The 16615-nt window shown below is 34.2% G+C and overlaps 2 protein-coding genes across 4 annotated transcripts; one reads left to right on the top strand and one right to left on the bottom strand.

Moving 5' to 3' along the window:
- Positions 1–4344: 4344 nt before the first annotated feature.
- On the bottom strand, positions 4345–5711 carry LOC121246132. Of its 2 annotated transcripts, none has more exons than XM_041144149.1 (2): positions 4951–5711; positions 4345–4551 (listed from the first exon to the last, which is right to left on the bottom strand). In XM_041144149.1, exons 1-2 carry the CDS (start codon positions 5283–5285, stop codon positions 4476–4478), a joined length of 411 nt encoding a protein of 136 aa, XP_041000083.1. In that variant the 5' UTR covers positions 5286–5711; the 3' UTR covers positions 4345–4475. The 2 variants fall into 2 exon arrangements, with proteins under 2 accessions (XP_041000083.1, XP_041000085.1); XM_041144151.1 differs by having other exon boundaries at positions 4345–4559; positions 4951–5687.
- Positions 5712–8397: 2686 nt separating this feature from the next.
- LOC121246106 (ubiquinone biosynthesis monooxygenase COQ6, mitochondrial) lies at positions 8398–15588 on the top strand. 2 transcript variants are annotated; one of them, XM_041144115.1, is made up of 10 exons: positions 8398–8640; positions 9211–9325; positions 9603–9702; positions 10159–10302; positions 11324–11382; positions 12714–12781; positions 12893–12944; positions 13704–13877; positions 14033–14632; positions 15249–15588. In XM_041144115.1, the coding sequence occupies exons 1-10, from the start codon at positions 8633–8635 to the stop codon at positions 15462–15464; spliced, it is 1536 nt and encodes a 511-aa protein (XP_041000049.1). In that variant the 5' UTR covers positions 8398–8632; the 3' UTR covers positions 15465–15588. The 2 variants fall into 2 exon arrangements, with proteins under 2 accessions (XP_041000049.1, XP_041000050.1); XM_041144116.1 differs by lacking the exon at positions 8398–8640 and adding an exon at positions 8727–8745.
- The last annotated feature ends 1027 nt before the right edge of the window (positions 15589–16615 follow it).

Genomic DNA, 16615 nt, shown 5'->3' with positions numbered 1-16615 from the left:
TTTTACTTGGCTACCTGTCAATTGACAATGAACAAAAAAATGAGAGTTTAAATATATACAAAATTTTGAATTTAACTATGTATAGGCAATTCTATTTATATTTTAACATTTTATCTCTGATCATAAAAAATATCACATAATTTTTGCACCTACTTTTATATCCATTTCCCCGATTTGTTTTTCTCTTTTACATTTTTGCCCCTGCTTTTATATTGATTTTTCGGATGTGTCCTTTAGCTTTTCGTTCGTCTTTTTTCATTTTATTTTCTCATTCTTGTGGATTTCATTCTAAGTGAATTTACGATTTTGTCCCTATCTTTCCTCGAATTTCAGTGTTCCATTTTATTATGTTTTCCACGGCTTTCTCAAAATATTTATTTTCTATTTTTATCAGATTCTTGATCCCTCTTTCTCGTTTCGCACTGCTTCAGATTCTTTTTTTTCCCCTCTTGTCTACTGCTTCGGTCGCTATTTTTTTTCCAATTTTTGTTCAACCGTTTTCTCACTTTCTTTTGTCTGCATCTTTATCAGATTCTAGATCACTCTTTCATGTTCCACACCACTTCGACCGCTTTTTTTTTCTTCATCTTTATCAGATTCTCGTTTTCTATACATTTCTTTACTGCTTCATAATTTTTTTTTCCTTCTTTTTTGGTGTTGTTATCGACTAAACCGCTTGTTATCAATTTTGTAATGTTAAAATTTCCCCACCGCTTAAAAAATTGTTATCAGATAATATCTACTTGCTTTTTTACACTATTTGCACCACATGTGCTTCAGTATAAAAGCAATTGTGATGTTTTATATTTTCTACTATTTACAATCTGATGAAATCACAAATATAACTGCTGCCTTCTAAGTTCTAAATTTTGTCGATTCTACTCTTTCATTTGTGAGCTTCTTGAGATAAATTAGGTATGTTTGTGTTTGCTTTTATGCTCAGTTAAATATGCTTCTGTTAATATAAATGTTAAACATTTATGGATTTGATATTTCCGAATTTCTTGCCTCCAATAATTTCTATGCATGCATCAAATAATACATACACATACATGTCAGGAAAAATTTAGAGTGTGCAAAAAAATAAATAAATAGATGCACATAGTATTTGAAGCTGTGTAGAGAACTAAATAGAAATAAATATGTCCATTTGACAAACAAACAATATTATACAAAATAAATTGCAAACATAATAGAAATAAATCTAAATAAATAGATACACATAGTATTTGAAGCTGTGCAGACAAATAAATAGAAAAAAATATGATTAAGAAAGATGATCTTACGTAAGAAGAAATCTGATATGTGAAGCTGTGCAAAAATGTGTAGTGAAAAAATCAAAAACAGAAATGAACATATATTCATTTATCTACAGATTCACAATAGAGGAAAAAACAAACAAAACAAAGATCAAACAAAAACAAAAAATAAGCATTTGAATATCTATTCTAATGAAAAAGAACCAATAGAAAAATAAGCTTTATAGAAAAAGTAATATCATAGATTAGAACACATCCTCTTCAAACAAAATAAAACCAATTATAAAGAAAAAGTACATCTACAGAAAAATATATGAATTTTCCTACGCTTCCATCAAATACTATGTTCGCATGCAGTAAGTAATAAATCAAGGGATTTGAGACAAAACTATGTAAAAACATGTCTAGGTTCAAAACAGATGATAAAAATTATGACTCTGCAGAACAAATAAAATAGAAAAGAATCGAACTTTATATACTAAAAGATGCCAATCAAAATTCTTAAAACCTAGAATAAAATGTCCAGATATACCAGAGTTTATAAAGATGAGCAAAAAAAAAAAAAATCTAAACTAAAAATTCACTGATATAATGGAGACAAAAAAAATTATAGTTGAAAGATAAAGAAAACATATATATATATATATATATATATATACATATATAGTGCATCACATTTGAAAAAAAAAAATCAAAGATTTATACTAAATTGTCTACAGTTCTTCATATGGGTAAAAACAAAATACAAGGACGAAGAGATATATAACATCAACACAGAATTACTTTTGCATTCATAACATACATATACATGACATAAAAGACATACCTAAAAGAGATATAAGTGACATGTCAAGAATTTTTTGGTTGAATAATTAAATACTTCATACTTAAAATTCCAAGAATTTATAACTAAACTCAACATAACAGATATATATGCCAAACAAATAAACTTCCACATGTTACAAAGAAATGATATTAACATTTCAGGCTTCAAACATCTCAGATTTTAGATTACAACCAACAAAAACTATATCAGAAACAAAAGAAATTGATATATGCACATCATCTCTTCAAATATGAGAAAGGTTGGCATGTATACAAGAAAAAAAAAATAATAGAAACGAACAACATTTATTCATTTGTGTAAAGATTCACAATACAAGAAAAAATAAATGAAAGTCAAACAGAAACACCAAAGATAAACCCACTTCAAAAAAATTATATCAACTCAAATCTGTAGGAAATGAACATCGTCTTCCATTTACTGACAGATGGATGATGAAAGAAAAATTTAACAAACAAAATGAAAAAAAAAAAAGAGAAAATGAAAGTTTAAAAAAATTACATATGAATGAAAAAGTAAAAAAAAAAAAAGAAGAGGTTTACATCTGAACATCATAACTTCAAATATATGAATATCTGTTCCAATGTATAGAAAAATATATGACAGAGCAATAAACATTAGCTCCGATGTGAAGATTTCTAGATCTATAGGAAAATAAAAAAAAAAAATTCTACCATTCAGATCTTAACACAATGTCTTCAAATATACGAAGATTTGTTCAGATCTATAGAGAAAAAAATTTCAGAGATAGCCTAGCCAAAAAAAAGTTACATCCATTACGATCTGCATATACAAAAATACAAACAAAACGAAAAAAACAAAGAAATAAAACCATTTACAGAAAAAACACCTGCAGATTAACGAAAACATAAGGAAAAAAAATGAAGAAACCAACTTCAAAAGAAATTTAAATCAATTTCGACTTCTGTACAAAACACAAACAAAACAGAAAAGAAGAAGAAATAAAACTGCTTGATAAAAAAAGTTACAGATTAACGAGATAAATAGAGGAACAAAACCTAGGTCAAAAGCGAGAACAAGAGAAAGGGAGATCAGAGAGGAGTGAAGAGAGAGTTAGATAGAGTGACGGAGAGAGAGAGAGAGATATAGAAGAGAAGAGTTACCCTAGATTTTGTCGACATTGTTGGCGACTGAGACAAATTTGTGATTAATATTGTAACGGGAGCACTCTATTTATAGTAGGTATCGAAGCAGCAAGCGACGAACAGGAAAAACAAAATCTGAATCTGATAAGAGCAAAACTGTAGGAAATAAAGAAGATGAATATGATTTCTATTCGTAGTAGGAAGCGGTAAAAAACACTAAAAACAGAAATCACAATCTGATAAAAACAAAACTGTTGAAATTAGAGGAAAAAATTATTCTTATATGAAGCGTTGGAACCGTTGGGAAGACGGGAGAGAAAAAATCCAGAATCTTATAGAAGCTAGCACAAACGCATAAATAGACCAAAAATGGAAATATGGGGCATGAGGGGAAAAAAATTAAGCAAGGGTAAAAATGGAAGCGAAAGATATAGAGGGCCAAAAAAGAAAAAGAATGATAAAACTGTAAAAATGGGAACAGAACAAAACAGAAATCAAGGATAGAAAGGGAAAATAAATATAAAAGCAGGGGCAATCTTGCCAAAAAAGCATTACACGACAGAAATTGAAGGACAACAACAGAAAATGAATAGAAAAGTAGGGGTAAAATGAATAGAAAGTGAAGGACACATCAAGAAAATGAATATAAAAGTAGGGGCAAAAATGAAAAAAAAAAAAAGATAAGCCAAGACCTGCTTGCTTATTGGCGCTTATTATATATAAGATATATATATATATATATATATTAATTTTTCTTGGTTTTCTGGCTGTTTTTATTTTACAATGTTGTTATCATATTCCATACAAGAAAAATTAACAAGTACATTGACTACGCATTTTTTTTAAATGTATTTTGACACGTGTCATTATGACATTGGCCGTGTCATAACAAATGTTCACGTCAGTATTTCTCGTAATAGAATTAGCCAACATTGGATGAAGTGACCTTAGATATAAATTTATATATATATATATATATCATATATGCCATGTGGATGGTTTGTTCAAAAAGTAAATATATCCTAGAGAACAGTTGGAAATTGGGGCAAGATCCAATTTAAGAGTAATAGATATACCTTTTGAAGATTCATGATGTGTATGATCCAGCAATAGATATAGCTTTTGAGAAGGATAATCATTTTTAAAATAACCATATTATTTGTTTGAATCTTACAACATGTTTAAATCCAGAGATTTATAAAAGTATACACTTAAATGTTTGTTGAAATTCTTAAAAAACTGGCATAGATCATGGAGAAGAAGACATCATACATTTTGAACATCTTGATTCACTGAATAGCGCACACACAAGAGTTCCTCACTCCTCCAAGTTCCCCATCTTCTGAGACACTACAAACATATGAAAGAGTGAGAAATATAGCAGAGTTGATGTACTAGAAATATATGTATTAATTTCTGGTAACTTAAAGCTTTGAATGCCCAGTTGTGAAGAACTATAGGTGGGTTTTGGTTGCAAAGCTTAGGGACTCTTTCATCAGGACAGCTACTAATTAGCTTGTAAATTTGAAAGACATAGTTTCTCTTATCGTCCCACATTTCATTCATTAATTTGGTAAAAGGGTTGCTCTACTTAATGTGTTCTTAATTGCCTTTAAATCTGACTAAAACACAGCTGAAATTGTTCTAGATATTTTGCTTCTCCTAGGATTATTCAAACAACAATCATCCAAGAAAAAGAAGTCCATCATGGAAGGAAATTTGATGGGTGGGATGGTTTTACCTTGACTCAAATTCTTGGACATGAGCAATATCTTTGCCATGAGCATCAAGCCAACTAACTTTCCTCTTTTCTATCCTTTGTTGATTAGCATCCACTGTTGTTCTTTTCTTGAGATTACTCTTGAGAGTAGGGCATTCAACTTGAGGCCCATTAGTCCCACCTCTCCCACAGTAGCTGCTCTCATTGCTCTTATTTTGAAGTTGTAATTCATGATTATGGAACCTTTCCATGGCCCCATCTTCCTTGTCTGAAGTGGACTGCTTCTTAGCATTGTTGGTATTGCTGTTTCTGTTGCTTTCTTCACCCCCTCTTGTCCAAATTCCTTGATGGTACATAGCAATAGCATGCTAAAGCAGTGCACCTGTACTGCGCCAACGCCGCTAGGAGTACAAACAAGAGGATTTTACCTATCCCTACCGTTTCGACTAAAAGATACCATGGCCAACCTTAAGAGCTATGTGGGGTTTTGAATTGGTATCAGATCCGTCAAATGAAATGGTGAAGCATGAGAGGAATAGAAAGTTGTGTTGTTGTTGATGTGAGGGTTATCTCCTAATTATTATAGCTTGCTTTGCATATGAGAGAGTGGAATGGCCTCTTTGGGATATGGGGTTATGATTGGTTGTTAGGTTGGAAAAAGATGGTTGGATATGGGAGGGAGGTACAATCATGTTGCATGCCTCCTCCACGGGTTGTTTTCTTTTTGCTTTTGCCTCAACACTCATTGATGAGGGTGAAAATGGTTGAAACAGAAGGGAGAGAATGGTCTCAATTTTTTCTGTGTTTGTGGATATTATTATCTGTTACTAACAGTAAGGGATGTGGATCTTTTTTCTCAATGCTACTTTGCTTTTGAGTCTTAACAATTATTGATGTATGGTGCAAGATTCTCTCAAACTTTTATTGGAATTTAAGGACATAAAATGGAACAGATAAATATATAAAATGAGTTTAAATCATTTTATATATAATATTTTGGACTCTCTCTCTCTTGTTTTGGATATTTTAGATATTTTTTTATTAGTTTTGAACAATAGTTTTGACGGTAATTTGAATTGTAGTTTGGACATTGGTTTTTGGGTGGGGGGGTGGTGGGGCCCGTTTGCCCCCTGACATATAGATGGAGGCCTTGGGGCCAAACTCTCCCCCCGCTCAGGAGTGTGGGTAGCACCCTAGTCCAAAATTTTTTACAAAAAGGTTAAGGTGTGGTTTAGATAGTGAGTTGAGATAAAATGAAAGTTGAAAGTTGAATAAAAATTGTTAGAATATTATTTTTTAATATCATTATTATTTTGAGATTTGAAAATGTTGAATTGTTTATTATATTTTGTGTGAGAATTTAGGAAAATTTTAATGATAAGATGAGATAAAGCACTTGTATCCAATCAGGCCCTAAGAGAATTTTGGACTCAGATTAATTGGGGTTTATACAGGAATCCAATATAGGCTTAATTAGGCAAGTTCCAACTTGTAGCTTGAAAGTTTGGCCTTCCACTTTAGCCTTTCAAACCAAAAATATACGGAGGGGTGTAATTGGTCTGGTTTAGTTTTAGACAAAATTTAAGACCGAGTATTTTGTTAAACCGATTATGCATTGGTTACCCTCTTAAATTGGTACCTCCAGTTTTACTGGTTTTCGGTCCGATTTGATCCAATTTTCCAGTTTAAATAATTTGTAAATTTGTCATAAAAAAATCTCTATATATATATATATATTAAAAAATCTGCTTTAAAAATGTATGTTTTATTAAAAATATATTACAGTTTACAAAAATCTGCTTCTAAAAAAAAAAAATTGCTATGTAAAACAGATTATGCTATAAAAAAATATGCTATAAAACAAAATGTTATAAAAAAAAATCTGCAATAAAAAGAAAATTATTTATGATGTTAATTACTAATTTGTTATTAACTTAGTGTACATCAATGTACTAATATATATTATATATTATATAATAATATATTAATACTAAATTATTACTACTTTATACTATATTAATAGTGATATTAATACTATATAATATCTTATATATAATTATAATATATATTATTATATATAATTATAATTTATATTATATAATATTAAAAATATTATATATAATATTAAAAAAAATAATTTAAATATATATTATAGTAAACCGATCCGATCCTAAAAATTATAGAACCAGAACCAGACTGATTTCGACTGGTTTTTACATTTTAAAACCTAGTTCCGGATCAGATAGGTCCAAAACTGGACCAGTTCCATCAGTTCGGTCCATCAGTTAACCATTGAATTCATCAAAATAATAATATAATATTATTTTTTTAATAAAAATATTTTTATTTTTTTTCATATTTTACAATTACACTAATCATATGTTAATTAATAATTTAATTTGATTATTTCATTATTATTACAAGACAGTTAGAAATTAAACGTGAATAAAAAAGACATTTGAAAATTAAAAATAAATAAAAAATAAATTTGATGAATGAATAGTAACCCTTTAAATTTAAAAAAACCCATCCATTTACTGTAACTCAAAATTTCACACTTATCTATTTGGCTAATCCAATGCAGCTCTATTTTGGTGAAAATTATCATATTTTACATTTGTTTAACTTTTGATGAAGCCAATGTCAATGCTATTCATTACACCCACGCATGACCTTTCCGTTTTCCAACCTATGAGTCCCTACTCCCTAGGCCTGTAACCCGGTCCGTTACAGTCGGGTTCGTGCCCTACCCGATCGTTTTAAACAACAAATCGACACGACCAGATCAAAAAACAATCGGGCCGAACCCGTATGACCCGTTTGAAGAGAGCCTTCCTCGAGATGTTTCTTTGGCAACGCTTGGCGTCTGTGACTCTGTGTTTGTAGTAGAGTCTAGAGATGATCTGAGCCGTCCCTCCATACCTTGCCAATTAGGCTATCTGATTGTACAACACTACGAGGAAATCGCTGAAGATCTGAGCCCTGAGGTGGGTAGGCATGCATTTCCATGGCATACCTTTGTGGGTAGGAAATCGCTGAAGATCTGGAGATCTGGATTCCTCGTCTCCTCCTTTCTTTTCTTTGTTCTCTTCCTGATCATCACCGCCACCTTTGTCCCCTTTGTCGCCGCCGCCATCTTCCTCGGCCTTTTTCTCTTCCTTGCTGTCATCATCTTTGGCTTCCTCTTTCTCCTTTTCCGGCTCTTGCTCTACTATCATACATTATTTTCAAATCGATTAGAAATTTGATAAGGAGTTGAGTAAAATGTTGACCATCTATTATATTCTATGGATGCAGGGTGCAAGGCCGTTCGTTGAGTTATCAAGGGCCACGATTGTTGTATCGTCGCTAGATTTTGAAGAATCCCTGGACTTTAATGATATCTCAACCTACCCATGACCACGAGCATCGTCCCTTCGGTTTGACCCTTCGTCTTTAAAAATAATGCATGTGAACCTTCAGGAATCAGAACCACGAGCTCTTTCTCCTCGGGCCTTTTTTCGGACGGGTTGACACAATTTATACAAGCCCGTTATTAGTCGGGCTCTCAAATATAACCCGACAAAATTCGGGTCGGTTCGGGTCATCTTAATCGGATCAATCGGTTGTTCGGGTCGCATGCACACCCCTTTATCTATCCTCGCCCACAGCTCTCTCTCTCTCTCTAACTCGCAATTGCCAGTGAGCTTGCGCGGTGGAAAAAATGAATAGGTACAAATTTTACATTTCGCACTAACCAAACACTTTGATTTTCACTAAATCATTCAGTTATAAGAGAAATTGAATTGCTTTTGGCTCCTATTTTGATTTGAAAAGGTCCCGTTTCCTTTTTATTGTTCTTTGCCTTTCGTGCGTTCAAAGATTTGAAAAGCATGCATCTATCTGTGCGCATTTGTGATTGTGATTTTCCTGTACGTCTGTGTTTTTGTGGAAGCATTAATTTGCGTAACCCAAGTCCCTGTATTGTTGTAATGCCGCTCGCTGTGTTTCTATTGTTTTCTCATAATATTTGCTGTTAGTATATCAGGCTTCGTTTCAGAGGTCATTGGAATACCTAAAGATTTGAACTTTCTAAGTTTTTTATTTTTCTTTTCATCATATCTGCTATTCATGGGTCACTGATGTGCGTCTGAAGGGTTTCTTGTTTGGTAATTGTATGCCAGCCTTACGGATATTGTTGACGATTTACATTTTCAATTGTCTCATGTCTGGATTTCTTTCATGGTTGCTTATATCGCAGTTACCTCGTGTTTACATCTAATGTATTATCTACTCAAACAGGGTGATTGCGAGAAAACTTGCTGCAAATGTCTCCAGGTTAAAAGTTCGGCAGGAATATTTCTGCACTGATGCAGCTGCAAGAGTATCTGTTTTTAATCGTGGCCAATCCAGTCAAGTAATAATCTCACCATATATAACTTACAGGTTTATTTATGTGCTGTCTGGTCTTGAGTGAACTCATATTTTTCCCTGTTCATGCCAACTACTTAATATCATATGTTAACATGGCTCTTGTTGGTTTTTGAGTTTTGATCTCTTACGACTATTGGTAGAGTGATTACAAGTTCTACGTTGAAAAATGATATATTAACATGGCTCTTATTGGTTTAAAGAGTCTTACTTTTGTCAATTAATTGTAATGTTGAATTTAATTAGTTTGCTTGAAACATTAGGAGCACAAGGAGAAAAATGATTTCGCAAATAACATTCAGCAGTATGACATTGCAATAGTTGGAGGAGGCATGGTTGGCATGGCTCTAGCTTGTTCCTTGGGTAGGCAATGATGTGTGTTAAATTTACTTACCTTCATTCTCCAAACCATAATGTACATTGTTGTGAATAAGATAGAAACACCAGGGAGGGGTTGACTGTACCTTGCAGCAGTCTTTTTATTCAATTTAATGTGTTCAGTTTTCATGAAGAGAAAGAAACCAGGGCAGTTTTGAGGATTGTGAACAATCGATGTTCAGAACTAAAGTATCTGTATTTTATCCTTAATGATAAAGCCCAATATGGTGTTGCTCTTTTTATTTCTAATTTTCCGGAATTTCTAGCATTTATTCCTTTCGATGTTAGGCGGATTTCTTGTACACTTCTTGTGTATTGGGGTAACACGCTCTTTCATCATTAGTACATATTTATTGTAATCATCAAAAAGTTTGAGGAGATCTTCATTCCCAAAATTTGATTTAAAGTTCAACGATTATCATATTGTATGTGTGTTTGCAGCTAGCATGCCATTGACAAAACACTTGAATGTTGCCATCATTGATAGCAATCCTGCATTGGGGAGTAGAGTCCGCTTAAACAAAGGAGACCCCCCAGATGCAAGGGTCAGTACAGTAACACCCGCAACTATATCTCTTTTCAAAGGTAGTAACTTTGATACTTTTTCATTCTCAATCTTGCACTGTGCCATCTTCAAAATGCTCTTAATTTTCATTTTATTATATGGTGCCCAGTTGATCCGTGCTAGTAAACAACTTCTTTGTAAACTAGATTGGTTTGAGCTAAGTATTACTACCCTGATATTCGCCATTTCTATGTTGTTAGCAAGCTGATATTAGGTTTTATTCTATGATGACAGTTTGTCTAGATTGGCATGCAAGATAAATGATTTACTAACTTCAATTCCTCCCTTCTTACTCTCCCACCAGATTTGCCCCCCCCCCCCCCCCCCCCCCCCCCCCCCCCCCCCCCCCCCCCCCTTTTCTCTTCATATATGCCTCCTCCCCAAGCCAGGGCCCTCCAGACCCACCCTTGTGGAGGTTCCACATCATCAAAAAAGAAAAAGAAAAAGGTTTTCAAAGGTTTTCAGTGCTTTTATTGTCCGGCACACATTACTTTGTTATCTGATGTTATATCATGTTTCCCTATCGCCTCTGGTCACACTCCAATATTTTGAATTTCATGCTGTTGTTGTTGGAGTTCATCCCTTTCCATTATTGGACAAGGGACTTCTCTTTATGGTTTTTGCTGGTGAATTTTGAAGCTTGCTATTGTATTATTTTTGTTTTCACTTCACTAATTCTTGTTTTGTTGTCTCCATTAATTCTTGCTTTCAATCATCTAAACCATAAAATCCTTAAGAAACTATGTATCATAGCCAAGCTTTTGTTATCTACTTATGCACATGCATGAGCAAATTGTACTTGCCATTTGGCACCATGGACACTCTTGTAGTGAAGTCCTTCTGTGTGCTTCAGCACACTTCCTTTAGGATGTGCATTAATGGTTTTTAGCTATAAAACTGAGCACACTTTCTGTTGAGTGTAATGGACCTGCATCACGCTTGAAAAAATCAACTAGCTGGAAGTGATACTTCTTTTCAAAGGAGACAAACCAAGGTTTAGCATAGTTTTATAGCTAGAATAACAACACTTGTACTTTGCAGATGTTGGTGCTTGGCAATACATTGAACAGAATCGACATGCATATTTTGATAAGATGCAGGTAATCATTGTTATTTTTCTTTGGTCGTGGCATAAATCATTCACTTCAATTATTTATTATCCACTGGTTTTAATTGCTCTTAATGTAGTATGATGTTCTGCAATACTTGGAAGTTCCAGAGAACTATAAACTTAATGCATTGCTATCCCTGCTGACTCATTAAACTATTTGACAATCCCTATGTTCACTTAGTTCTTACATGTGTCGGCATGTTAATTTTTTATATGAGAATGCTCACTAAACTAGCATGCATAGGCAATGCTCTTGTGAATGTCCCGTTGGGCCATTGTCTACTTTTCTGATCAATAAAATTTTGTTTACCGTAATTTTTTTTTTAATATTAGAATGCATAATAGTTTAGTTTTACACCGTGCATGTTAGAAAGAATGAATTATGAATACATTTACCTAGAGAAATAAGAACATGCAACTCCTAGGGGTTGGTTCAAGTGGTAAAGGTCTTGGTCTTGGTGGTATGCTCCCTCCAAGTCTAAGGTTCGAATCCTCCTGGGTGCAAACAATTCCTAAGGCCTATTGGACTAGGGGGTTTTCCCCTTGAATTACCCGAGATGCACTTGCAGAAAACTCTTTACTGAGGGCCTGTGCACCCTTGGGATTAGGTGGGATGCTATTCTCGGACACCAGGTGTAGGAAGAAGATTTGAACTTCAGGATTAAGAGAGAGGACATTGGACTTCCTACTTGCCTGGAAGCTAAGGGGATGTTTCACTTTTTTTCCTTATCATTTTGCTGAGAAAAAAAAATCCTTACCGTCATTTTGACATTGTGCTTGTCAATTTAGCATGATGTGCAGCTGGTGTTGCACTCGTGTCCACCCTGCAATTGGTTTTAGGTATTTCATATAAAAATTAACTCTGACCGATAAAAAAAAAATATAAAAGTTAACATGGGCTTCTTGTGCTTCGAGTAGAGCCGCATGCTAGCACAAGCATACACATTTATAAATACATACATTCAGAGACATATATAGGGATTTAAATCCCCTAGAGTTCTTGCCCGAACTCTTAACTCCTAGAGTGGGAGAGAGATAGATACATAAAGTGGGTCCCATAGCATTTATGGCTACCCGAGTAAATTTCTTGGGCTCAATAAATGTTGTGTTACCCACTTTTTGTGCCTATCTCTCTCCCATTCTAGGCCCTAGAGTTTGGGTGAAAATTCAAGGGGATCCAAATCCCATATATAGAAAATGATCTGCTGCATTTCTGTGTAGTTCTCTCTCCCATTGGCCTGCTTTATTTCTAAATAGACTGATCATGCCTCTAGATAAAATCTTTTAAAGTTTTCTTCTATGCTTTGATGTTTTTTGTAGGTTTGGGATTATACTGGCTTAGGATACACAAGATACAATGCAAGAGATATAAATAAAGAAGTGCTAGGGTGAGCATACAATTCAGAAGAAGACAAATACTCTATTTTCTAGTTTGTTTTTATTTTTACTTTTGATTTGTGTCATGCAATTGCTAATGCCCTGATTAAGTTGTGCTACAGGTGTGTAGTGGAAAATAAGGTCCTTCACGATTCTCTGCTGTCATGTATAGAGGTACTAGTTATTAATCATCATGTGCATATTTTTTGTCAGGAGTTCTGTTAAATGCTTTGCTCCCACAGTTGTCATGATCTTTTGGAGAAGGTCTTCCTCTCAGTACATCTCTTGTTTTTCTCAAGATATTTTTTTTCCTTGTCCAGTGTTGGATCACTATGTAGCCTTATGCTCATGATGTGCATAATATTCTTACTAATTTGCTGAGTCTATGAAGTATTTTCATTTCCTGTTATGAATAATCACCATCATCTATGGCTGTTAGTGACTGGTAAATGAATATGTTGAGGGCTGGGCCTAGATCTAGAACAATGATCATTTGTAAAGTCATGTCATGTGCCCTAACTTGTAGCTGCAATGGGCAAGCCTTGCCTGAACAATCTCATATATCAGTGTTCCATGCAAACTTCCTGTAAACCTGAGAATTCAAAATGTGCATGCCCGTCTAGAATCCATTATGATAGATATTATCCCTTAATGAATATCTTGCTTTCCTATTTGGTACGTTTCATAACATAATTTCTATTTTCTATAAGTACAAGTTCTAATTTGTTCATTTTCTTATATTACCATGACCTCCAATTTATATGTCCTGTTTTAGTGTGGTCCCAATCTGGTCATTTATGTATATATCCAGCCTATTTCTTTCCCTCACTAACTCGTGAACAGATGAATTCATAGGTTTGTCATCACTGATTCTTACCTACTTGCTGTAAATTTGATTTTTTTGCAACTAAGAAAATTGAAACTTTTTAACAGACTACAGATTTCCAGAAGACATTCCATCCTTCCAGGTTAACTTCGATGACTTTACATCCAAGCTCTTCATCCATGGGGATGGATAGCACATTACTAAAGACACCATCATCTTCTCTGGGGCATTTAGCAAAGCTGGAACTGAGTGATGGCAAGAGCATATTTGCAAAGCTGGTGGTTAGTTAACTGGCTGAATTGAACTTTATACTGCCATTTGATAATAGTAGGATGAGTGCTAGTCCATTTTATTCAGTGGTAAGATTAAATAATAGTTGTGCCTGATTACATACCAATTGTTATCTAGTAATCAAGTTTCTTGATGTTCATTGAAGGTTGGAGCCGATGGTGGCAAGTCACGTGTCAGGGAGTTAGCAGGATTCAAGACAACTGGATGGAACTATTCACAGGATGCAATCATATGTACAGTAGAACATTCTGTTGAAAACCAATGTGCATGGCAAAGGTTTCTACCTGCAGGTCCAATTGCACTTTTGCCATTGGGAAATAATTTTAGTAATATTGTATGGACTATGAACCCAAAAGAGGCATTGAACCGCAAATTAATGAATGAGGATGACTTTGTGAAAGATACAAATGCTGCTCTTGACTATGGATATGGTCCTCATCCTAAGTCAAGCTTATTAGAAATGGGAGACATGTTTTCTTGGCTCAGAGGAGATGTGACGTTATCAGCTACTGAGGGTTTTGAAGTTCCACCGAAAGTAGTTAAGCTGGCTTCAGAAAGAATGGTATTTCCATTGTCTTTGAAGCATGCGAATGACTATGCATCAAAGCGTGTCGTTCTAATTGGTGATGCAGCACACACAGTTCATCCTCTGGCTGGTCAAGGAGTCAATATGGGTTTTGGAGATGCATTGGCTCTTTCAAGAGTCATTGCTGAGGGTATAGCTGTAGGCATCGACATAGGAGAGGTATGTGCTTTTTGCAAATATTTTCTTATTATGCTGGGAGGCCTTATTTTGATTTGATTGGTCCTATAGGCTATTTTCCATTTTTGGTAATGAATCTGCTTACATTAACCTTAATTTTGTGTTTTCAAAGTTATTCATTTCCATTTTAAAAAGATAACAAAGTTGGATTTAACTCATAAATCACTATTATGTTCCAGGAAAATTATTTGTATAGTCCTATGTGCAAGCCCCACACAATTCCTTTAAAAAAATGGGTCACACCTAGGACCGACATGAAAAGACCGACATGAAAAAAACCCATTGATAGGCCCTACTTTTTTTCAAAATGACTGCTCAAGGCTTGCACACCTTAGAATTGTATCATTACTCACTTGAACAGAGTAATAGATGGAATCAATTAAGAACTGTCCAAATCATGTCTTGCGAAATTGTTTTCTGGGAAAGTGTTGCGAGACATGATTACAGACTTCTTTGGTTTCCCCCGATGATGTTATCAGAACATGGTAACTATCTCTCACAACCACAAGATCTGTGCATTGAATTGTTTCTTTTTGAGACGCTATTTGGTTCTCCTTGGATGTATAAGCTGACATGGCAGAGATAAAACTACACGCAGGTAACGATGTTAAAGAAATACGAAGAAGAGAGAAAAAGGGCAAATATTATGATGATGGCAATCCTGGATGGCTTTCAGAAGGCATATTCTGTTGATTTTGGACCCCTAAATCTCCTGCGAGCTGCAGTATTCCATGGGGCAAACTATATTTCTCCACTTAAAAGAAATATTATTTCGTATGCATCAGGGGACCAGAGACTGCCACTTTTCTCTTGACCTAAACACTGTAAATGCCCTGTCTAAAGGTTGTTAAAGGAAACTATAGTTTCACTCTTCATGTTGGAATAAATTGTCTTTTTTGTTCTTCAACCTTGTATAGAAGCAGACGAATTTCCATGTACCAGCTGAGAGATCACAGAGCCAATTTCCATGGCTAATCTTCTCAGGCGATTGTATTGACGTAGTGGCACACAGGTACGATAGCCCTATAAAGCATGCATAAAGAGAGAGTGGGTGTTTATAGGAAGATGAATCATCCTCCCTTCTGTTTGGAGTGAATCGGATCCCTTGGTTGAAAGAAACCACAACCAAGGGATATTGTACTAGGCGCATGCAATATAGATATTGGGCAGATGGAGCATTCAAAACAAACAAAACTGCCCTTTTGGGTTCAAGCTATGAAACAAAAACGGCATGGATGAATCTCTTGTCACTAATCCACAACCCTAAATTCATCAAGAGTTTCATGGATTTGGAAAAGCATTCCCAAAATGAACAATATACTTGGTAATGGATGCAGTCGTAGGATAGGTATAGGCAGCTCTATAAAAGGTTTGGAATGGTCCATCCTTCTAGTATGATGTGCTTCCATCCCTTCGTATGCGCCTCTTGGATTGCAAGCGATGCTGCTTATACTTCACCCTCCCATGGGTCATGTTTTGTTGTCCATGCATGGATTGGTGATCCTTCAAAGCTGTGGGAAATAACTGGCATTATGAGAAAATTTGTCTTCGGCCGCTACATCGAAAGTTTAGCGATTATGCAATTTAAATAAGATATGATGAGATATTTTGAATAATAGTAAGATTTTTAAGTTAAAATGAGATAATTTGTAAAATAATATATGTTTATATAATGACTAGCAGTAGGGTAACGTCCAAGGGAGGTTTGCTTTCTTTTTTTTTTTTTTTTTTTCTTTTTTTTTTTCTTTTTTCTTTTTAATTTTTAATCTAGTGATTAAGAAAGTGTTTTTTAATGATGTTGTGAATTTTTTATTTTTTTTTAAATTTTTATGATGATTAAAAAAGTATATGAAAAAAAAGAAAAGAAAAATAAAAAAAATGAAATACACATTCAGGACATATTTTCGGGCTACTTTTTCGTTAGCTGTAACAGTTTTCTTTAGTTAATTAAGAATATTATCATAT

This window comes from Juglans microcarpa x Juglans regia, chromosome 1S (assembly GCF_004785595.1).
Source record: "Juglans microcarpa x Juglans regia isolate MS1-56 chromosome 1S, Jm3101_v1.0, whole genome shotgun sequence".
NCBI lineage: Eukaryota > Viridiplantae > Streptophyta > Magnoliopsida > Fagales > Juglandaceae > Juglans > Juglans microcarpa x Juglans regia.
The sequence above is the reverse complement of the archived record's forward strand: the minus strand, read 5'-3'. Positions and strand labels throughout refer to the sequence as shown.